Source organism: Atractosteus spatula, chromosome 2 (assembly GCF_055471065.1).
Source record: "Atractosteus spatula isolate fAtrSpa1 chromosome 2, fAtrSpa1.hap1, whole genome shotgun sequence".
Classification (NCBI taxonomy): domain Eukaryota; kingdom Metazoa; phylum Chordata; class Actinopteri; order Semionotiformes; family Lepisosteidae; genus Atractosteus; species Atractosteus spatula.
Window position 1 is genome coordinate 4480714 of NC_142707.1, and position 25273 is coordinate 4505986.

The 25273-nt window shown below is 40.1% G+C and overlaps 1 protein-coding gene across 1 annotated transcript in view; it reads left to right on the forward strand.

Moving 5' to 3' along the window:
• The first annotated feature begins 1554 nt into the window (after positions 1–1554).
• gfra2b (GDNF family receptor alpha 2b) overlaps positions 1555–25273 on the forward strand; it is a 107852-nt gene continuing 84133 nt past the window's right edge. Inside the window, exons 1-2 of the mRNA XM_088907536.1 lie at positions 1555–2897; positions 6416–6730. Of these exons, the coding sequence (XP_088763662.1) occupies positions 2858–2897; positions 6416–6730 (355 nt within the window). The 5' untranslated portion in view covers positions 1555–2857. The remainder of the gene's footprint in view (positions 2898–6415; positions 6731–25273) is intronic.

Consider the following 25273-nt stretch of genomic DNA (forward strand, 5'->3'; position numbering starts at 1 on the left):
GGGAGTATCTGACCAATATTCTGTTTCAAAGATTAATGTGAGGCTGATGTATTTTCGGCAGTGGTGTAAAGCAGGGCTTTTCAGTAATGTAAAACACAAGGTTCTGGTTTCTGAGGAACTACTCCATCATGTGAGACGAGCCCTAATTTGCGTATCCTTGAGCATTTGTCACGACAATGATTCCTTTTTCAAACTTCCTTTATAATATATATATAGAAAGAAAGAAAAAGAAAGTCGTTCTGTTCGTTTGTAAATGATTTATAACCCAGAGACGCGCGTCCGTTAACGATTTAAGACCTACCTGTAGACATCAATTCGTTTCATCTGTATCAAGTCTGTTTGCATCTTGTCAAGTGTCGTGCAACAGGCGGGGGCCTCGATAAACAACGTGTGCCAACGAGTCAGAACGGAACCAGTGCTTCTATTATTTCTGATGCTTCAGTTTACCTGCTCCAAGACCTCAGCACTACTCAAAGAGCCTTCACAGACACAGTCAGGGTGAATGCACGGAGGCTGATGGTTTATGTGATATTTATGGGTTATTTCTGTACCAAATGACATGCAACTAGTTGTTATGGCAATAATGTAGAGTATTGAACTTGATCTGTACCGCATGAGGGCTTTGTAGAGAACCCCCTACTGTAACGTTGTATTTAAAAAGGCCGGTGCAGGCCTACTCACCCATGTTAAGCAATCACAGGACGCAATTGCGTTTTTTTTGTCAATTTAAGGTGAAAGCTGTGTATCGTGTGTCATCATTTCTAGATGTGGTGGATGCTGAATTCAGTCATAAAACGTTGCGGTTGTTTGAGGTATATTTCAAATGGTGAATGCTTTTGAAACGTTTGAAAAGGCGCTCCATCATTGTCAACCTCCCCTTATTTCTAATTTCTGATTCTGTCGGGGAGCGGGTGGAGAGATTCTTCTTCGTCTCGTGAAAAGGATTGCTTTGGCTTGCGTCTGTGTTTCTAGCAATGACAAAATGCCAAACGGAGACGCTAGCCGATACCTCCAGCAGTCCTATGTGACGTGCCCAGCCCGTTTATCCCTTGCAAGCACACCAGGCACTCGCTCAGTCTGTGTGCCTCCGCAGTTCACTTGCTCTGAAAATATCATTCGGACTGGTGATTTATCTCTTTCGCCAACCTCTGCTGGGAATCCCTTTTAAAATACGGGCTAAACACACAACAGAACCTCAAATGATGTATGCAGGAAACGTGGGCTTTATTATATGCAGCACAGTACAAATCTTTCGTTCTTTAAGTGCCCAGGTAAACGCAGACATGCGCCTGGTTTGATCGATTAATTTAACCTCTTAAACTAACTGGGCGGGACAAGACACAGGTGAGGTAACTGCGTTATCACTGTTAGTCGAAAGAGACTGGAAAGGTGCCTATAGTACAGCAAGGGCACTAGAAATTGTTAAAGGTATAATTCATAGTTTCCGGTTGTCTTGACACAAAAAGAAACCTCGCACGCTGTGTGCCACAGACTTGACAGATTTCGGGATTGCACTCTACTTTGTATCTTCTACCCACCCTCCCTCCTCTGTGTAGACGCTGAAGATTGTTGGTTGGGAGACAGCATTGGGTTTTTGGGGGGTGCTTTGAACAGTTTCTGCTCGAGACGGGAGCGGACAACGGCGCTCCGAGCTGAAAGCGCCTCTCTCGCTTCTGTCTCTGCGTGCAGCGCCCAGCTTGGGAACTTGGGGACTCGTCACTGGCTGGCGAAGTGCAAGCAAGCACGCCTCTCGCTGCGTTGGGTCTGACGGTCAGAGCAGCCGAGCGGGCTGAAGCAGCACATTTCAGCAAAGAGACACGGGGAAAAAAAAAGATCCAGGTTACTAAAAAAAAAAAGAGGTCGAACACTGACGCCGCAGAATCCGGACTTTAAACAAACCCAACATTTTTCCCACCCCGTTTTGCTACCCACTTTTAAACAGATTGCCGTTTTGGCTTCTGCTGTGTTGGTTTTACAATAAAGTCTGCTTGAGAAAAAAAGCAACATGACAGCAGCGTACCCTCTCTTTTCTGTGCGATGATCTTGTTTTCCCTTCCGAAGATGCGTGCGAGGATTACACATTGGTTTATGGAAACTGATGGTTGCGAGTTCTCTCCCCAGTCTCCTCGCTTTCGCTGTGGAATCCTGTTTGCTGTGTAGTTTCTCCGAAACCAGGGGCGCGTCCAGATAGCCCCTTGAAAGCTATTAACGACTTGATTAACTCACATGCGTTAAGGGGGCAGTTCGATCCTTTAATTCTGACGACGGAGATCTATAAGAAGAAAAGGGGAAAATCAAGTTACCATTTCCCCCTTTATACCGTACGCCACACGCCTTCTTTTCTGTAGATTTCTCCCAGCGTACAAAGTTGGTGGCTAACAGGATCCGTCTGATTGGATTTTCATTTTAAGAAGACAGTTGGATGAAGAAGCGATACACGGAAGAGGACCTCCTGTATAACTACTTCATTTGACAAATCATACCGTTTTTGTGCCGTGATTTGGAAAACTAATGCCCGGCTTTCGAAGGATGTTGCCTATTTTACGCTGTAGTGAATAAGCGCAGCTCGCAGGAAACCTTGGATTGCCTTTTCCTTATTCTTCCAAACTTATTCTTATTTTTTTTCCAGAAGTTTTCCAGAATTGTGGATTATTCCGAGGCTGCGGGTTGTGTCCAGCACACCTATAGACCAATGTCGGGGACATGCTCGGATATTTAGATTCCCTCGCCGCTGGAATCGCACTGGAGTGCTAACAAGTCGAGGGGGAGATTTTTCATAAATCTGTCAGGAGCGAAGAACTCGAGAGGGGCTCCGTTGGTTTACAGCTCCCTGGCTCGAATTCCTGTTGGATTTATCATGATTTGTAGGAATATTTTCAGCGTCCTGTTTTTATTAGGTGAGTGTAGCTGTCTTCGTTCAAACGCTTAATTTCAATTTAAAAAAAAAACGTGAGTTTACCAAAAAACAAAAAACAGGGCAGTTACACATACTGTAGATCTTAGTCCAAAAAAGTCAAATAAAACTGCATGTGGTCAGTCTTTTATATATATTTTTTATTTTCAGCTTGTATTTTTATTTATTCTCGTACATTTGCGGTCAGGTGATTTTTTTGGCGAAGATTTATTCCTTTTTTTTTAATTTTGTCGCGCAGCCTTTGCCAAAATGATGCACAAAAATCATTTTTGGTGCTGAATCTCTTTATTTATGGGAGACACGGTGAAGAATGCCTTCATTAGCAGCGTATGCCAACGGAAAGGAGGAAATTGAGCAATCGCGTAAAAAAAATATTAACGTGTGGTTGTGAAAGAGCCGATACGAATGAGGTTTGTGTGTCTGGCACACTTTGTGGCAATTGAAAAGCTCTTCGATGCGCTAGCGTTTTCCCGCTTTCCGAAAGAATAATGTTATAAAAGCCTTTCCGTGAATAAAATTAGGCTAAAAACAAAATCCAAACAAGTGCCGGACTGGCAGTAGTTTTTAATAAATCATCACAAAGAAGGAATCTGGCTTGTGCCAACCTTCCTTGGTCTCTCATTGAAACCTTCACTAACCTGTTGTGAAGCGCGAACAGAAGTTACAGCTTCACCTTCGCTTCCCGGCGAACGGAAAAAACAACACTGCCGGAGAAAAGAGAGCGGAGCGGCGACTGGAACCGTGCTGGTGATCCAGAAAGTCATTTAGTTATAAGGGTTAATTTGCTGAACGTTTATCAGAGTATGAAACGTCACTTTCGAAGGAATAAACCTTGGACACCTCTTCTCTATCCAGCTAATTCGGGACGACAGCTTTCATTACACCCGCTTTCCCATCGCTATGGCAAAATAATATAAAATGGAGCATTTTTGCAAAACGATATCACTGATTCCTCCCTTTAGTGTGCGCTGTGTAAGTGTACAGTACTGTATGTGTGCAAGGGAATTCTTGAAAGTGCGTTTATAATATTTATAATATAGTAATAGAATTGTTTTGATTGAATAGAAACATTTTATTGCTCTGCATTTAAATCTGGCTCTTATTATGACATAAATATCCTTGTTGTTACTTTGTCAAACAATTATAAACCAGTTTCAAGATTGTACTTGTTCGTTGTCTATTTTAGTCAGCGACACAATTAGTTTACTTTGAGGACTAGCTACTGTATCTCAGCCTAAGAATTGACAGGATAATCTTGTTAGGTTTGGTTCCTATAACCAGTAAACAACACGAGACTCAAAGGTAGTACAGTCATTTCAATAATATGTACAATTCTTTTAGCGAAAATGAATACACATTTTGTGCTTAGCATTGGGTCTGAGGGAAATATGAACGGCACTGCTCGGTTTATATTTATAATTCTGCTTTTATGGTTGCGAAATTAAACGGTGCTAAACTCATATTGAGTGTTTCATTCAGAGATTAAAATCTGTACCATTTGGCAGCGCCTGCGCTGCAGCCTGTAGGTGTCACTCGTGTCCAACTGTTGGAGCTTTTATTTTGGTCTTGAATACTTCAGCAGCGCGACTAAATGTTAGCTTTAGCGAAGACCCAGCAAATATTTCAAGAGATTTCGTTCTTCATGCGCAAGTTGCATTGACTCTAATTTGAACCAATGAAACAACCCCCCCCCCCCCACACACACACACACACACACAAATATGTGATATACTGTTTACTGTTTCTCCATCAGAGTTTTATCAAAACTGCATTTAATCATGACATGAGCTGTCCGTTCCGCTTTGGAATGCACAGGAATCATAACTCTAAGGCTACACTGTACGCTGTACGCCTTGTAAGACGATGCTCATTTCCATACCTTTATAGCCCGCTGTGGAAACCTTAGATCTCACATAAGTCGTTAGACGGCTGTAATGCCTTACCGGGGTATAGTATCTTCTAGGGTAATTAGTTGGCTTCGGTATGGCCAGAATTCTGTAGTTTATGTACTACGTGCGCAGCACCTGAACGTTAACACAGTTTCTCTTTAAATTACACTGTCCCCCTGTGAAATGTATCGTAGACTTTAAGGTCTTCTTGCTCGCGTACAGGGTAAGGCTCTCAGTGGTGTAGCGCCAAGGACTTACCTCAAGGATTTACTACATACGCACAGTATAGTACAGCTTTTAGCCTTCGATCTGCTGAATCCACACAATGCTCCATACAAGGGGCGATAGAGCTTTCTTAGATGCAGCACAGCGTGTTAAACCTACTGACTATGTGTGTTGAGTAGAGACACTGAGAATGTACAGCACAGTACAGTAGATATTTTGTAAAACGGCTTGAAGACCTATTTTTTTTACTAAGCTTTTAATGAGTGGTTTAGCTTATCGTAGCTTCTGGATCTGTTGCACTTTGCATTTTTCTGCTATGTCCGCTGGAGAAAGTGTTGAGTTTCCTTGAATCGAGTTCAGCAATAAATGGTGTTATTAATAATTATCAGTATCAGTGCTAGGTTAATCATGCTTTCCTTTGATTTTGTTCAGATTGTTCCTGTTCGCGAGCGGTCTGTTAATTGTAGCGTACGTCTCTAAATCAGTGGTGGTAGGACGCAAAGTAGAATAGGACAGAAGTGGGTTTTTTTTTCCAGATGATTGCGCATTTTTCTGATCATTAACACGCTTTTGAAAATGAATCATTGTCGCATCAATCAGAGTGTTAACGCCCTCTGCGCTTGATGATGGTGCCGCGACTCCGTTTGTTAACCTCGCCGGCTCGGGGGCTCCACGAACGCGCGCTGAGGCGCTCGCTGGGCAACACCACGCGAGCTACAATACCCCAGTGTGCGTGGTATAAACTCCGGAACTCTCCTCGACTTTTTTTCCTGCTTAGTATTTCTATTCATATTACGCTTTTAAACAGCGCAATTCTGCCAGTGTCGATCAACTCCAATAAATATTACCAATATTAATCGCGTTAAAATAGAATTTACATTCTTTTTTTTAGAATTGTCAGATGAACACACGACTGAAAACACACGTGAAGCAGATACATTGCCAAAACGTGTTTTTGTGTTTTATTGGTTTGAAAGCCTAGGCCAATGGGTAGGTTAATTCATCCAAATAGCGTATGACCTGCACACCAGTTATTTCTCATTGTGCAAAGTGCCTCCACTGTTAGAGCAGTAATCCAAAAAACAACAAAACCGGCACAACACAGTACTGGCTGCCCTTCTGACAGAATCCTTCCACTGCCCCTATAATCCTGTCCGTCTGTCTGTAGACAAATGCAAGAAAAGACCAACCACTCGAGTCAAGCCAGCAAAGGCCCATGATAAGGATGTCAGGCTCTGCAGCCTTTACTGTAATACCAGAAACGCCAAGTCAGAACGAGTGGGGATGGATCCAGGAGTGTTTCATCGGAAACTGCGGTCAACGCCTGTCAGGCGGGGCCCGAGACCTGTGACGGCCACGGCGGTCACCCTTCTTTCTCTGTCCGCAGATGAAGCCGTGCGCTGCGTGGGCAGCTCTGCTGCCGTGTCTGGGAGTGGGGCTCATGGCTGGAGGGCGCCGGTGGACTGCGTGAAGGCCAGCGACCTCTGCAATGTCAACCACCAGTGCAGCTCGCGCTACCGGATCCTCCGCCAGTGCCTGGCGGGCCGGGACAGGAACACCATGCTGGCCAACAAGGAGTGCCAGGCCGCCCTGGAGGTGCTCCAGGAGAGCCCGCTGTACGACTGCCGCTGCAAGCGAGGGATGAAGAAGGAGTTGCAGTGTCTGCAGAACTACTGGAGCATTCACCTCGGCCTGACGGAAGGTAAGGGCAGAGCGGCGCCCCTCAGACAGGAAACCGACGGGCTGGCAGGGGGGCTCTCCCCTTTCCCTTCCGAGTCTGGTGTTAATTCTGCTTTCCCCACTGCGTGTGTTTCTGTGTGGGATGTTTTGAAACAGCCTTTGTTTGTTTCTCCCTTGACTTTCTTGGTTTTTCCACCCTCCTTCTGTTTATCTCGCCTTGTGGACCTTTTCAACACCCACTGTATGTATCTACAAATAGACCATCAATCATGTTCTCTCTACACACGTCCTGTAGGCCCGGCTGGCTCTGCCGGTCGAGCACGAGACTCATGATCTCGGGGTAGTGGGTCTGTGTCCCACGTCGGGCGCTCCTCCATGTTGGAGGTTGGGCACAGGGCTAACCTCCCTGTCGCGTGAAAAACGTAATGTTATGGAAACAGTAACAGGATGTTGCTGCCCTAAATGCCGGAAGGCATAACAGGCAAGCATCCATCCATCTACAGTATACACGCATAAGTGAAGCGTTTTATCCTGCAATAATAAGTGCATTTACAGTAGCATGTCTGTAGTGTGTCTTTAACCCCCTGGCTGTAGGGGTGATCTGGCACTGACGATGAAGACTCTGGCCCCAGATTAAGGTGAGCCACAGGGCTTCACACCGAGGCAGTGGGCTGGACGTGATGAAGCCGGCTGAGCAGCGATTGCAGGAGAGGAAAACTGCTCTTGTGTTTATCGCAATGTGATAACAGGTGATTGGTAGGACAATCGGGATTTGTCTCCCTCTTAAACCTTAGTTAATGGCTCTATTTAATGACTCCATTTGATATGTCACCATCTAATACACCTACCTTTTTACCCACCACTGTGTAAACATCTTCATCGCTTTGCATCTTGTCTTGTTCCTTTCACTCAGTGTTTTTGCTTTTTTATGCAGAAGTGCAATTCAGTGATGATGATGATGATGGTCTGTTGACATGCTCACCCATTAGGTCCAACAGTTCATTCTGGAAGATCTGTATTTTACACTACAAAACAAAGCGGCCTTTGTGGGCGGTGGGTGTGTAGAAAGGATCAAAGCTATTAACAGTGAGGAACACCTGGCAGTGAGTGAATTCTATTTGATTAGTAAATGTGATTGATTAGTAACTACAAGGCTTCATATTGCCTGCTTATGTATAGTTAACTTGAGTTATCACATGTGTGAAGATTCTGATCAATGTGAATATAAGATTGCTACTCTAAATGGCAACACAGAGTTATTATAGTAGAAGAAAACACTAGTGGAAGCTTTGAGTGAATCACTCATGCTCATATACTTTTATGGTAAATCCTGAATGTCCAAGACTTTTGCATATGTATTTGTGGTGTGTATAATACATATGTTTCCAGCTATCCTTTCTTTGATTGAGATTTCAAAAGCTGGTGTGTAGCAGGTTTGCAAGTGCAATTATATTCTGTTTTGGGGTCCTTCTCTTACTTAATTTCATGCACCTTTGCAACCGTTTGCAAAGCAGGTGGGTTTGCATTTGACTTTCTATTCCACTCAGTTTACAGCCATGCTGGTGAGTTTTAGTATATCGTCACTGTTTAATGACCATTCATGGTTACATTTCTGAAAAATTGCTAAAGTGGTTGTTGCTATCAATGTAATAGTTTTCTGTCCTGTGGTTATGCATTGGTCTATATTTAAAGGATTAATATTTTCTTCTCATACCTTTGCACATTGATAACTTTGAGAACATGTTGTGTGTATGTGTATTGACAGAACAGACTTCTTAAGATGTGTATTTTATTTGGCTTTTTTCTGTAAGAAGGAGCTTGCTGAATGAGTGTAACTATAGGCTGCCTTTATAAAAAGCATTGAAAGAGCTGTAATCATTAGCTTACAATACTGTTAAGCACACATTTATTTTGGACACCATTACAATGCAATTTGATTTATAATTGTCAGTGCTGGCAGGTTTTGAAGACCACAACAAAAGCCCCCTATTGATACAGCTAATCAGAAAAAGCTTTTAAAGCAAATGTTCTTCTTTAGCTAGACATTTAAATGGAGATTTGAGGTCCATGTCTGTTGGAGCATATTAAAGTGCTTGGGGAAACGAGCACATGCTCAAATATATCGGTTTTAGTCTAGTGCAAAAGCTGCTTCTCACTTTCAATTTTAAGGATTACAAAATGTGCAACTTAAAAAAAACCCACAAAGGTGTGACTTCTGCACAAAGCTCCTAAGACATATAATGGATAAAACAAGACCACCAAAAGCAACCATTCTACAAGTTTCACTGAGGATTCAGGGCTCAATAGATTTGAGAAAGATGGGAGCTGTTCTTTCTTCTGTGGTGCTGAAACTGCAATTCACCTGAAACATAGCTCTTTCCTCACTCTGTAAATTCCAGTAGAGTGTCCTTTGAGAGCTGGGACCTTATTCCTAAGGGGAACCTCAATATCTGCTGTTTTGTGTTCCACATGCGCTGTGTAGTCAGTCTCTGATGCTAATTCACACCTTAAAGTGGTCTTCATGCTTGTCTAAACGTTTGTTTTGCTGTCTCTGCATTCAGTCACTGGTTTCAAAAGTACAGAACTTTAAGCATATTTTTCCAAGAACCCCAGCATATACTGTCACTCCTCAAATTAAAAGTTCAATTCCTTATTTCTGTCAAAACATCTCAATCGATTTCTGATGAACAGACACAGGTGGGATGATTTATGAAACACTCAAACAGGGAGTGTTTTTTTTTCATTCAGCAGAGGTCAGGTTGGTTACTATTAAGATAATGCAGGTTCTGTTGCTCAGATATTAAGTAGTCACAGAGTTGATACCAATTACACATCCCATACAATTCATTTTAATGCTGTTACTGATGTTATTACTGCTGTATATACTGCTTAAAATGAAATGAAAAAATGAAAAGCGCAACTATTTGCAAGCACAGTTGAAGACATTTGACTTCTATATGTGTCAGGTTTTGGCATTGAAAAATTTCATTTTCTTATCATTATAAAGCATGTTCCAAAATGCCAGAATGCAAACAGATGGCAAAGGATATTAATTCCAATCAGGAAATGGTGGGATTAGAGTTAATTGTTAAATTGCGATGATACAGTTTCAGTGGTCCTTCATGAATAATCAGTTGGTTGCATTTCAGTTGAGCCCCTCAAGATCAACTTCAGCGGAAGTAACACTGACAGAGGAGATTACTGGAGTTACATGGAATTACATGAATTACTGGAGACTTGAGCAACAGGGAAGTCCTTTAATAATGATTAATTAAAGGTGAATTGAAGGCAGAAGGATGTGATGCAAAACAGATTATACTGTCAAAACATTGCAAACCACCATCACACAGGTTTTATTGATAGCCAGGACAATTCAACCAATGTGAGCATGCACTCATGCAATCTAATGTTCTGTACATTTCTCAGAGCAAATCTGAACAGAGCTTGCTTATAGAATGCCATATCTAGATTGTTCTGATTGTAAACAACCTATTGTTTAAATCCTGCTAATGTCACCAGAGTACATGGGATTCTTTTTAAATGTAAGCCACTTTTTAACTCTTTTGTTTCGCCTTATGGTTTAATTATAAAAGAAAATATAAAAAAGCACTTCTCAGAGTATGATGCCAAAGACTTGGCTGTATGAAAAGGTTTTCTGCCAATCCGCTACATAGCCAGGCTGATTTTATTAATGGGGAGCCATTCACCCTGCTGCAGATCATCTTCATTGAAGTTTTACTGTACACTATATGCCATAAGCACAGAAGGTCATCCCTTCAGTTATGCTGGACGTTCACAGCCACTTAAAAAGTAATTCAAAACACTACTGGAAGCTGCTAATGTCATTGAGCCAACACAAGCACCGCAGAGTTTCCTCAGCAGGTATGCACACATTTATAACCCTGCACAGCGTTTCCTCTGGTCTGGTGCCAAACAGTATGTGGACAATACCAAATAAGGAGAAATCAAGCTGAACACATAGCTCAAGATCACATGGGCTTTGCTGTTTTGTGAGATTCACTGTGAGTCTTAGTACACACATACTGTAGCTAATCTTCATTTATTTCTACGATTTAAAGGCTATTGAGACACACCATAGGGCAAAACTCACTGCTTACCACTTCTGTATTCCAGGGGACTCAATACATTTGCCCTTCAGTCTGCACCATTGCTGCATCTTGATGTAACCAGCTCTTTTAAGATAAGATCAGATCACTTTATTAGCCGTATACAATTTCTTGTATTAGGAATTTGTCTTTTCACAGACCCCAGCTTGCTCTCCATGAGACACACAGACAGGGAGAGAAGCCTGGGGTCAGAGCGCAGGGTCAGCCATTTATACGGTGCCCCTGGAGCAGTTGGGGTGAAGGGCCTGGCTCAGGGGCCCAACGGAGTAGGATTCCTCTGCTGGCCGTGGGATACGAACCGGCAACCTTCGAGCCACAGAGCCACCGCACTGCGCCCCCAAATTTATCATTCTAATAATCAATTAAATCATTCTGAACATGGTAGATGCAAAATTGTACGATGATACAAATTATATTTGTAATTTTGCTTTAAAAATGTAGTCCATGTACACAGGTACTTCAGTCCAAGAAATTGAGGAATCTGAATGTCATGTTTTTGGTTTACACTTGACCATGGATTCAGGAACCCAGAATGCTGAGCTTGAAATGTCCTGTCTGACACACGGGATTGTTTTCCAATATCCCTGTTGAGGATACAGTACTGAGAGAAAGAAAGTACAGCACACTGTTTTCTATACTGTATATATCCAGAGGTGTGATGTCTGACAGTAGTGTGGATGAAAACATCCCATTTTGTATGGTGTAATAGTATAGACTGTGCCTTACAGCAAGTGTTACTAATCTTTCCCATTTTTAAATTTAAAATGTACGCATTGGATGATTATGCACTTCCTATAAAATTAAAAAAAGACACCATTTCAATGTGGTGTCGTTTTGCATTGAAGCAATATTTGGTTGTGTTGGATTAGTAATTCAACAATTAACAGCATTTGACTGCTGCTATGCATTTAATTAGTGTTTGTGGGAAAAGGAAAACATAAGTGATGTTAATTTCCTTGCACAGATCTGGTAAAATTATTCAAGAGAGCCCTGGGTATATCAAGAACTTTGGCTGTATGGAGTCAAGTGTACCAATACAAAGAGCACCGCATGCCTTTTCTGATTAGTACATAAACCAAGGATGTTATAAACAGGATGACCCTCCCTTGACATAAATGTAGGGACTGATGAAGCATTTGCTAGCTCTGACATATGGACAATCCCACAATGATAGGAGAAGGAGACTCTTGTAATTAAATTAATGAGCCTCACTAATGGGTTCTAATATTCATTGTTTTAACTCTTAACATCACCACCACAGTTTGTCTCTTGTTTATTCTTTCCTTTAGTATAACTGAATCAAAGTGTATCAAAATACACATGATGTATATGTCAAGCATAGTAATAAAAATATATACCGTACATGGCACTTCTTGAAAGAGACCAGTTTAAATGCAACACGTACGAGGTTTATCCTGACAATCACCGCCAAAGACAGATGCTCCACATAATACGTTATGAACCGCTGCCAGAATTTTAGTGTTTCCCTAATGAGGACGTAAAACACAGAAATACAGGTTTTGGCTCATGAGACTGTATACGAATCTATACTGCTTGTATTCCCATTGATTTTTAACCTTTAGATGCTATATTAAAAATGAACATTTTCCCAGTGATGTCACAACAGTAGTTTTCTTTGTTTCTTGTGAATAATTTAATGAATGCTGCGCCAGAGCAGCTGAGGTGCTGATATGATCGTCTCATTACCCTTTGGGGTTTGCAGTGATTTATCTGATTTTGCAGTTCGAGACAAATAGATTTTTCTGTGACAAACCCCGTCCTGCAATTTGTAAATTTGCAGTCGCTTCTAATTTACACTCAGGAAATGTAATCTGCGACTCCTGGAATGTTCCGTTTGCCATTGTTGTTAACATATGCGAACAAAAAGCAAAAAGACAAGAGAGATGCAATTATATTTTCCTCGAAGAGACATGAGATTCTGTGCAGCTCCTTGTACTGTATTTGTACACTGAGAGAGAATAGACATTTTTACCTGTGCCTCAATCTTTATGCAGTATTGGTTTCTCAATATCTAAGATTCAAAAGGTTGAATATACTGTATACTGTATGTTCAGTGGTCAAGATCTGAATTTAGAAGTCATGTACTGTTAGGAGGTGGAAACTGGTGACCAGAAACTGAAGACATTACTTACTTGAGAGTAAATTTGGGCTAAAGTTGCCACAAACAGTTTCATATTATTGGAAAACAGAACGGAAGGCTCTTAATGAAGCCACATCTTATTCTCTTCCTCGTATACTATACAGTAGGTCCTTTGCGTGATTGATTTGTCATTTGTTACATCTTTACATCTTTTTTATTTGCTTTATAGTTGTGCATGGTATTGTCAGCTGGTTTGCTATGGGGTGGAGGGCATTGTTGTTGCTTTTTATTTTTCAGGGACGGCATGTCTCATGATGGTATGGGGATTATATTGGGGTAGTGGGGGCTAAGGGACATTTGGGGGAGACAAAATCTCACCCCTTGGTATCATCCCCAAGGTTAGGTCGTATAGGAATGTCAGGATTTTGCTGAAACCTTTGTGTTTCATTTCGCACTGTAAGAAAACCGATCATGTTGTGAGTGTAATGAGGAAGTGACAGGTCAAATATAAACAGGTCATTGTATAGTATTAAAATCTGTTCATTCTGTTGTCCCTGCCTTTGCCTCACATTATCAGTAAAATCAGAAACTTTAACGTAACTGGAGATTTTTAATTTCTGTACGTACAAATGCAGAGTTTTTGAAAGATGTGTTCAGCTGGAGTTGGCCTACAGTATATGGCAGCAGGTTTTAATTCCAATTCAGCTCTTAAGATAGATAGATACTTTATTGATCCCCTGAGGGAAATTGCAGTGCAACAGCAGCTTAACACAGTCAACACAGCACTGTGTAACGCATGATACAATAATAATAATACAATGCATACATTACAATCAGTACAGTGAGAAGTGCACTAAGAAGAGTTACTCACAGTCCAGAACATACAATGAACAAACCAGAACAGTACACAAAAAGTTGTATTGCACAATATAAGTATAAATATAAATGTATTGCCCAAGTCCCTGGCTTATATTGCACAAAAACAGTAGTAAACAGGAAAGCCAGATGTAGCAGAGAGTTTACTGTTCAGTCCAAAAACAGGTCAATGTCAATGTTGCCCCTGCCCAGACGCAAAGTGGATGCGTTGCTTAAGACCTAATAATTATGCTATTATGCAGACACATCTGCTTTAAGTTTAGACATAGTGGAGTTGTGTTATAAACGCAATTTTTCATTGCTTTGCATGCCATAGTAAAAAAAATGAATGCATGATCAGTTAAATGAGAACAAAAATGCTAGTGATGCTTTTAGTTAAAACAGTCTGAAAAGTATCAGTATTTATAAAAGTATTTTGACAAATGGTGATATAATGTACCTATTTATTACCAGACCCATTCCAAGCACTTAGTAGGTATTCCCATCATGGCATTCTTCACATTATAATCTAACGAAAACATAGCTGTCGATCCAAATGCTGTAAAACAATAATATCAATATTTAATTGGCTCCAGTGATGGTCTAGCAAGCTATTTAGCTGTTTTCCTCAGTTCCATTACCACAGACTTGAGGACATATCAGTCAGAGCTCACATCAACAGAAATAAAAGGACTAACAGGTTTGACCGAAGTTATTACTACTTAAAGATATCTTTCAGTTTTCACATATGGGTGAGGTCTGAGAATGTCAAATAATATTTGCAGTGTAGTGAAGCAGATTAGAGGAAATGTTTGTTTATACTGTACATTAATTGAGGGCAGGGTTGATCAGCTTGAATTGTATCTTTCTGAGGACACAGTGAGTGAGAAGTGACATACAGTAATGTTAAAACAAGGAGGAGGCTATGTCAAAATCAGAAGGCAATCAAAGCCATTGTTTTTGTCTACAAAATTTAAAAGTCACATTCAGAGAAGGGCCTGAATGACTCCATACAGACAAAATTACATTTAGCAGCTTGTTTACCATAAAACCATCAAAGCAGAAAATAAGGCCGAGTTGTGTGAAGGATAAAAAGAAAATGGTATCAGACAACAGTCATTTCTGATGGATCAGTTTTAATAATCATCATTAAAATATTTAAATATTAAACCTCTAGGATTTTGTTTTATTTAGTTTGCCTATTGAGGATCCACTGATCTTTTTTCATTTTAATTACAAAACACTAGCACACAATTATTCCTGGTGAAGTCATGATCAGTGATCATTCCTCTTCCAAAATAACTAGGACAGCAATCTGAGTGTGTAAGCTTTGTGGATTAGAGAGACCTAAAATAGGCAACATGTTCAGCAAAAAAAAATGCACAGCAATCATGAACCATTGTGCATTGTCACATGTTTCACAAATACAGTATGCACAGGCTTGTTCATTTGTTTCCCTTAGGCTAAACCTGTTCTAATCATGTTTACTTTATTTGGTAAAGATTTCAAGTTATTGATTTCAAGGTTTCCTGGCCACTGCTTTGCCAAAAAATGATCTCTTTCTAACTCCTTAGAGTGGATCAATGATGCAGTAGGTACAGTATATTCTTTGGCCCCTAAAACAAACTGTGGGCTTTTTGTGGCTGATGAAATGCATTTGATGTTTTCTGCAGAAAGCATGAAGTTGCTATTACATCAGTTCCTTCTCATCTATGACTAGGTACCTAGACAGAGCTCAAAGATGGTCAAGCGCTTGACACAAGCTACTGCTACTTTCCACTGCTAAAGCCACTTACCTCCAAGACTTTGATAACTTAAGATGACAGCAATTTCTTCTTTGCCCCTCTAAGGCCATTTATAAGCACACACTGGAAATGAAGCTGAATGTCTTCTTAATTAAGGCAATAAGCCTTCTACCCTCAGGCAAATCATTTTACAAAACGGCTAGGAAGAGATTTATTAAATTAATGCATAAGAGCCTGAGAGCTGTTTAATAACATAATTGTAATAAGGAAAACTACAATCAATGCTTATATAGGATTTCCCTTAAGCATGCTAATGTAAAGGAAATTATAGGAAAATACCCTTTTAATCTGCAGTTTACACACAGTGTACATTTACAGTATAAATTTGTCTCATACTGAACATTAAATCCAGAGCTTATTTTAAACCCACTCTTAAAGCTCAAAGCTCCTGAAGCACAATGCTTGGATATACAGTTTGTAAGCATGATTCTGTGGGAAAAGATGAGTTGATCTTAATTTGCTGCAGTAAATTTTAATGAACTGATTTTATTCACCATCAGGCACAATCTGTTTCAGGGCTGTTGGAAAAAAAAATCATGTCATGTCAAAATAAAGGATTTTTATATTATTTTACATTCATCAAAGTGCAACGGATGATTTTTTTATTCCTCTTTCTCCTTTTTCTGTAGCAGTGCCCCAGAACATACTGTGTTTAAGTTTTGTTTGAATCTATAGAACTTCTTTCTATGACTAGAACATCCTGTTCATTTTTGGAGTTTGGTTTCATTTTCATCTGCACCAGTGCCCCTCTATCCCAGCTACTGGAAGCCTCACACACTGGCTGGCTTCTATTCCAGCAGAGCTCTTTATCTGACTAAACCTGTCAGAGATCGAACATAGTGTTTTTGTGACAGAAATTTAAAGTTGAATTTTAAATGTATTTGGTGATTTAAATTTTGCAATCTTGATGTGTTCTATTGTTTTATTGCCCTTACTTACAGATTCCTCTCAACAACGAGGTAAAGAAAGTATTAAGTCAGAATGGACTCCCATATCCTTCTGATACTCTGTATTACCATTCCTGGATCAGTAACACCCATGAGATACCTGAAATACTGTACACATACTCCATTCCTCCATATAATGCCATGTATTTTTCCTTGTTAAATTTCCAGGTACTGTATCTGTCCAAAGTTTAATTTTCCCTGAACAAGTCCTCTTGAATTGCTTGTGCTGCTGCAGCATTATTTGAGACTCCACCTATTTTTGTGTCACCTAAGAGTTTGAAAGATTTACTGACTGCACTAGATTTTGAATGATGGATATAGATTAGGAAGTGCCTCAGTCCTGAAAGGGATCCCAGCGGTACCCCACTAATTTCCTCACCCCAGGTCATTGGTGATCAAACTATTTATCTGGCTAAAGTTTTCGTATGTCTTACGTCAACTAAAAGGCATAATGGAAGCATGAATCACTTTTAATGCCTTCAAATAGCAAGGATAACTACTACTAGAAACAGAAAATAGAGTGCCAGTGAAGTGAAATTAAATTATAGGACCCTATTGTAATGTGTCGAGCGCAGACAGACTGATTAATGATATAGCTCTCCCTCTCCTGAAGTATAATTTCTGCTTTCCAATTAGTCTTGAATGGGGAAGTGAGATGAGCCATTGCAATTTTAATTAAATTTATATCTCTGTAAAAACAGGGACTGGATGAAAAAAGAATTGCAAATCCATATGCCATAATTACTGCATGTATATTTGTATCAATACTTATTAAATTTACATCAAACAGACTGCAGTAGTATATGACTGTAAGTTTGATGTTAATTACTTATGGACACGAGGAAAGGGATAAGATCTGCACTTGTTAAACACTGTTGGGAAGTACAGTGGAGGCTGTAGGCTTTGTTTAATTCAAACTAAGAGGAAAGGTAATAAATATACTTAAGGTGGCCAGAGGAAATTATAGTGTGCATTTTAATTTAAAGTGTTTTTCTGAAGCAATAAGAAACCCACCACCATTTCTTTAAGGGCGCTATGTAGATCATCAGTTCTTACTAAGGGGGAAATGTTTTTTGTGATTTTCATTTTGAGAAAGTAACTATTGTTATTGTTACAAAAATAAAGAAGCAAAGCAAATAATGGGGTGTTTTCTTCTATAAATGTCTTGCACGTCCTTGACACCCGAAGAATACTCCACAGCCAAAACGTTGTGTTTCCTTTCTTCTCTTTTCAGCATGGAATAAACCTTTACTTGTTCCTTTGCAGCCTACGCATGCTGACGCAGTGACCTACTTGTGGTGTGGAGTACCTTAGTTGTATGGTAGTAGCTGGTCACGCCTTTTCCACCTGGCAATCAGGCCGGTTGCCATGGAAACACAATTAGACAGGAAGCTCGCTTCACCTGTCAGTGATCATGTCAGCCCCTTCCTCCTGGTGTGGCCAACCGTTTTAGATCTGACCAAGCAGAGCTTGGCGCTGTGTTGTAGTTTCACTCTGAGCTTCTGCTGTATTCCCTAGCTTTGTCTACGCTTTGTTTGGACTCTTGACCCAGCTTGTCTCCACTCTAGCATCGGATGTCCCTCGTCTTCTACTTGGCTACATGCATGCTCTGCTTTGTTGGACCTCGGTTTTCACATATTCCCTTCGCCGTGTCTCTCCGGCTCTGAACTGTGTTTGTTTCTCGACTACAATTCAGGACTCTGCTATGCCTGCCTGCAGCACATCAACTCACCTATCCCGGCTTTAGGAGTCATCTCTCAACCCACAGTCCACTTTTACAATTCCACTCTAAGTATCGGTTCATTACAATAACATTTTTGATGTAGCATTTTCTACAGATAAAAAAACAGCAAATGTTTCTGACAGTGAAGGTCATCACCTTTTTCCCTTCTATTAATTTTGTCCTGGAAGACTAATTTTCTAGTTTGTGTGTTAGTGGTTCTGCTTTCTTACAGTACATGCCTTGGGGAGAGTCCACACCAGGCATGAAAACAAGACAAAGGAACCATCAGCGTTTTGCTTCATATCCAGTCAGAGTGATTTAGGGATATTTTAACTTGCATTTAGGGGCACTTGCATTTAGACTGGCATCCTGTCCAGGGCATATTCTGCCGTATGCATAGATACATGTTCAGGGTTATGCTGACAAAGATCAGCCAGTCTTTGTTATGGTGTAAGAATGAAGGTGGTCCTCAGACATGCCCCATTAGTCATGAGAATCTGCTTCTTCGCAGTTTAGAATCTGGTCTTTCTGAGCTGTCGATGTTGCTGTCAACATCGGGCACTTCATGATGCATGAAGCAAGTCACTCCATGTTTCTTCCTGCTCCTTGTTCTGAATGGTGTTATGTCACTGAGCTTTGTGTTAATGAGGTGGGGCTCTCTTTGCACCAATCTGTGAAGAAGTCTAAGATGTTTCACAGTTGTCTGCTTTGTTCCCAATGATGTTATGAGTTATCATCCATATTAATCCCTGTGGCCTTCTGTTTCTCAGGGTCTGCCATAAGCAACCGCAAGAGCCACAATTTCCTGCCTTTTCCATGCTCTAATAGGTCTTATTGCTGGATCCCACTGTTTTTTAATCTAGTCTGCAGAATCCCCTTGCTGCAACTCTCCAGTTGGAGAATTACATTATTGATATTCTCCTTGGTGTTCGCTCTTTCATTGTGGAGTTGTACTTTTTGTGTGCACATCTCTTTTAACCCTCTCAGTGAAGCTCCAAATTGATCCAATTACCCACTTGCTTTTCTGAGCTTCAACACCCCTTACCAAGATTGAATCGCATTGAACATGCACGTAACACAGAGCAGAGGGATATAATATACTCTCTGTTGTGTTTACAATACAAGACATCCTGTACCATAAAAGCAAGTACAGTATGTGCTCAGAAAGCTTTATGCACCATGCTCCATCTCTATTTAAAAAACATATAAATCATGTGTAAAATCTCTGACAGAAGAGCAAGTCATTAACTTTCTTCTGCAGATACAATCTATCAAGAAATCTCTTTCTAAAAGAAATAGGGAAAGCAATTTGGGTCGTGTGCATGGTCTGCAGCAGGGATCTCCAAATCTGGTCTTGCTGAGCTCTGTTCTGGCAGGTTTGACAGGTAACTATCCCTAAAGCCTGAGGATAAACTGACTGATCACATCAGCAGCTAATAGGTTGAATTAAGTAATTTAGAGATCATTAGAAAGAGAAATTGGAATACATTGCATTCCTCAAGAACAAGAGATTCTTTAATTGAGCAAATTACTTGCTTAATTCATAAGTATCTTACAACCTTTTTCTGAGATCGTTATTTTAGGGTGACCTACTGTACTGTATAAGACTGACTGGATTGCGGCTGAACAAAATTAAGGTTGGAGGCCTTCGGTCTATAAAATATTTAAGAGACATCTATGCTTACCCTTTTTGCAACTTGGCTATACTGTACATCTCCAGCTTTGTGTTACACAGCATATTGTGTTAATGAGACATCTGTTTTTGACCTTGTGAAGTGCTCTGGGTGGCACGAGTGAAGTCCGTACTCCAGCCAAGGGGATCAGACTGGGTCTTATCGACTTTATAACAAAGTATATCACTGCTTGCTGGATGCGTGGTTAGGCCTTGAGGGGGATAACCTTCAATCAATAACTTTTATATTGCTGGGTAGACTGGGAGAAAAAAATCAGGATTTTGGTCATTTGTTAAAGTCAGGCTTGTTTCCGTGCATTGCCTTCCACCATCTTTTGGCATGGGAACAGAACTGTTTGCACAACGTACAGTGTAAGGGAGTCTGCAGGTGCTTGTGCTTGCTTTATTTTAATTTAACCTTTCATGCTGAGCTTGTGGTGCAGGACACAAGGAGCTTGAGAAAATGACTTATCAAGATGGAGTTTAATGCCAGTAAGCCTTTCCCTTTGTGCTTAGCTGGAGCTCCTTGTTTTCCTCATTAGCTGATAATATTCCAACCAAGCGACAGCAGGTGAAAAAGGATAATTTACAAAGATGCGAGGATATTGAGGTCAAATTCTGCCATTCCTGTATGTCAGTACTATTATGTTTTATAGACTTTAATAGGATCAATAGCAGAAAAAATAGTACTTATGTGTGTGTGGAGAATTTCTCCGGAAGATGTTCAGATCAGTGAACGAAATGAGGACAACCTACCTTATGAACTTGAAAATTAACATTAAAAATATTTTTGTAATAGTTTAACCTTTTAATGTGCACCTGCTCACAGCTCTACACTATAGGAGTGGTGCTTCAGTTGTGTTAAATATATGCTATACTTTTGCATTTAAAGGTTTTTTTTAAACCTTTTTCCCATGCCAGCCTCTTTCTGTGGCCCTTGTTTAGAATTTGATCACAAGTAACCTTTCTTTCTTCCATTGCTTCCTCTTAATCCAGTTCCCTTTCTGCATCTTCTAGTGTTTCACTCTGACTAAGTGGCTCAGGTCGAATCGCTGTGCACCACACATCGCACCAGAGAGGCCAGCTGAGCTCTTTTAAGCAATCTCATCTTCACATCTTTCAACCAGTTGATATTTTCGCTTTTATGAGATCTTGTCTCTGTCAGCCCTTTTAGGGAAGTCAGAGCTGTGTGTAACCAGCGGGGGTGACTTTGTAATTGTAGCAGTAACTGCTTCTGAGCTTCGGCTGTTTGCTTTTGCTATTTTGCTAAAGGTGCCCACTGGGGATGTATCTAAATAAGCCAAGTGTACAATAAAGCAGTAACAGACTTGAAATGTGGCTGTTTACACTAGGGCTCACCATTTTATTTCCCAAAGGGACTTAGAGCAGAGTGGGGTCAATAATTAATTTACTGTAAATTAAAATAATGTAGTTATTTTGTGTAGGTCTATCCTAATTATTACTACAGTAGGTAAGCCTGTGTAAAGTGGTGACTAATGAGTAGGGCTAAGGATGTACAATACACAGTATTTTTATCAACTGCAAATTTAACTAGTTTTCTAACTATATCAGAACAGTTAATACCACTGCTTACATTTGCCTAATTAGCAGTTGTGCCCTTTGAGATAACTTGCTACCCTCTTTAACCAGTTCTTTATCCACGATTACCTATGGCTTTTCATTTGAAAGTCCATTATAGAGGACGCTATCAAAGTATTTCTGGAAGGTTACAAATATCAGGTTGGATACTTTAGTTTTATCTACTGTCCTTGTTGCCTGTTTGATGAATTACAGAAAGGCAGTTACTGTAAATAGGGCATTCCTTATCTCCTGTACATACTGTACATGTAGCATGTCTCTTAAAATGTTATTGCTTTGTAAGTATTCTTCTAATAAAGTTCTATCACTTCTAAAACTTTACCTGTTGCAGAAATAAAATTGATAGACCTATATCTAACCTTTCTTTTAATAAACCTTTAATTAATTGATGTTACAGCTGGCATTTTCTAGTCTGTGCATACTCTCGCCAAATCTCAATAAAGGCTGAAAAATTCTAGTTCTGTGAATAATATCCCTTATTTTGTTATACAGTATATGATTGGGAATATACCATTATGCAGCATGCTTACTGTTTTTTTCATCTTCTATTATGAATCCCTTATTATCTCATAAAGCTTTACTTGTGCTTTTACCATTCATCTACGGTTGTACTACTGGAAAAAAAAATGCTTTGCATTGGGAAGGATGATGACAATCACGTTATTTTCACCCCAGCTGATCGAAATCGTCATGATTCCCGATGTCGTTTCCCGAAAGCCGTATATCTCATGAGTAAGCCCCCCTTCTCTCGTGCTTTCCTCCTCCACCTCATCCCCAGCTCTGCAGCTGCCCCTTGGTTACCTCTCACTCTGCCTGGGGGTCCTAGCCTCCTTCTCCTGGGACTCAGTCAGGCAGCCTAAGCCAAATCTCACTGTACCTAAATACCCACCATCAGATGCATCTAATCCTTGGATGTCATTCTTTCTCATGAAACAGTAGTAATACTTTAACTCTAGAGAATATATACATAAAATTGTAGTTGCAGAAGTTGTAGTGCCAGAAAGCAATTTCACAGTAACATTTTAAAGTATGTTGGCATGAATGTGGTTAACTGATGCTACAATAGGCTTAGTTCTTGGATTACCATGAACGTGAGTCTCTGCAGCTCAAGAATGCAATATTTGTGTTGCAAGGGAGAATAATAGGATAGGACTTTTCACCACTGATCCTTCATACTTTTCACTTTATCTCGGTGTTTTAAAAACCAGACAATTCCACTGTAGCTCGAGTTGATGAGACTTGCAGGCTGCTGGGGAGAGGCAACAATCAGATCCATATATAGATTTTTAGTATGTACAAATACGAAAATGCATACACACATTAGATATAACTGTGTATATATCTTCACGACTGTCTTATTAGTCCCTATTTGACACACAAGACCAATTTTGCAGATGTTATTATTGTTTTGTTTGTGTCTCTGCTCCATTTCATGGTTGATGTTTTGCCACACTTTGGCATAATAGATATACACTACCATTTGCGTTCTTGCTGAGAACAGAAGGCATTTCTTTCCACAAAGGGCTAAGGGAGTCTGGAACAAGCTGCCTAGCTGTATTGCAGAGCCAGTACCCTGGCTTCTTTTGTGAAATGGCTGGATGAGATATTCGGATCTCTTAGGTGCCAAAAACCAAATGAGATAATGACAGGAATGGCCTCTTCTATTTTGTAACCGTTTATACTGTACATATATTCAATCTCTACAGCTGTTCATTTTAATATAGAAGTGCAGTATACTTGAGCACTGAGACCGATGATGTATAGTAGTTATCTGTTTCACTCTTCTTTTTATTCATAAATTAAATGAAAAAGATGCAGCACCATTTGTGAAACAATTTGAAGCAGATGTCAGGGTTATGACCGTGTCTGTTGTGTACCACACTCTCACTCATGGCTCAGAATGGAAATGGGGAATTTAGGATTTTTTAAAAGGTGTCGTTTTTTCCACCCCGAATACAAAAGCTGCTTTGCATCAGGACCCTGTACTCGTGGTGAATAAAAGATGGCAGTGTTTGCCCCTTATTGTGTAGGAAACGTGCCTACACAAACACCAAGCTTTTGTAGAGAGTACCTCAGGAAGGCAGCAAATCTGTAAATCAATAATAGGTCAGACAGCTAAATATGTGGTTATTGTTCATTTTTGTATGTTACGGGGAATCCTTGTGATTCGTGGTACTTAGAAATTACAAAACAATTAATTTACAACGGATCGTGCATTGTTACATTCTGAAAATAAATTGTAACTGACAAATACAGAATCTTACAGATAGATGGGACTACAAATGGTTAAGCACACAGTGACGTGTGAATATCAACCAAGGGACTTTTTGAAGCATTTCTAACCTACAGTAGGTTTAACAAAACACACTTGCATTTCTGCGGGGTGTTCTGTGAAATTGATCAGTGCCGAAAGGAATATTCTGGGAAGGTGGGTGACCTTTTCTTGTACTTGTTGGAAAAAAATGTAATTGTATTGAGCCAATATGAAATATGGTCTTTGAGAATCAAATTAAGAAATATTATCTTTCATGATCTAATTACAAAGCCATGGGAAGTCTTAGTAATCTGACATACAGTATGCACTGTTTGCTCTGATCCGTGTAAATGAGACGCTGTGATATCAGTCTGCGTTGGCAGTATAATGCTAAGACACTATTTTCCCACTCCAAAGTGAAGTTGTTTTAAATTTTGAATAAGCATGCAGCTGTCCTGTCATGGGTCTCTTTATTTTTGGAAATTCCTGAGTAGGCTTGTACTGTATTTTATTGACAAACACATGGCAGACTGTTGGGGGGAAAAAAGCATCTTTTGAAGAATAAAGAAGCTTTCTCTTCTGTGTCTCCTGACTGAATGCCTCTTCTGACTGAATATCACTGTATATTTTAAAATAATCCAGCACACATTTATTTTATATTTTTGATATTCATTTATATTTTATTAACCTTGGCATCAGAATTAGGGTTAAATGAAAGAAGACTGTGAGAGACTTTTTTTTTTTCGCTGAGTATTGATCTTTTCAGCAATTAAAGTCACGGCCTCTCCTGCTGTATAAGGTGGTTTAACACAGATATTCTTATAAACCACTTAATCTCACATGACAGAGAGCACATGAAAGAGAAAACAATTTGGGGAAAAAACTTAACATTTAATTCTTACTCCGTATCAAAATGGATCCATGTGAAATCGAAAGGATTTAAATTCTATTTTATTGTTTAATTCTACAGATCACTTTTTTTAGGAATCAAAATGAATCGATTCTGAGCGTACAACTTTTGTTTTAATCTCCATTTGGCACCGTTCTTTGCTTCACCTTTCTCATTGGTACTGTGTGCACCTCTACCTCAGCTGGCACATTATATGGATAGTGTTATATTTAGCACAGCACTGGTTATGAATCTTTGTGCTTCGTAAAAAGGCTAAGGACTGGTTTCAGTACCTCGGGGAGTGAAATAAACGACGTATTCATTGTTCTCCTCATCCACGCCTGTGCCACGCATTCGTGCTCCCCCCCTCATCCCGCTATACGCTTGCAAAGGCTCCAAAAACATTCTTCATTTTCACTTTTCAGCGTGGAATTAAACTTGACATGTGCCTTTGCAGCTCGCACGCACACGCAGCTCCCCATTCTCGCGTGTTCCTTGAGTTGCCTGTTAAAAAAAAACCCGCGCAGAACTTGCGATTTGAGGTGCTGCAGTGAGCAGATGCGTATTTTGTACAAATTAACCAAAGTGCGTCA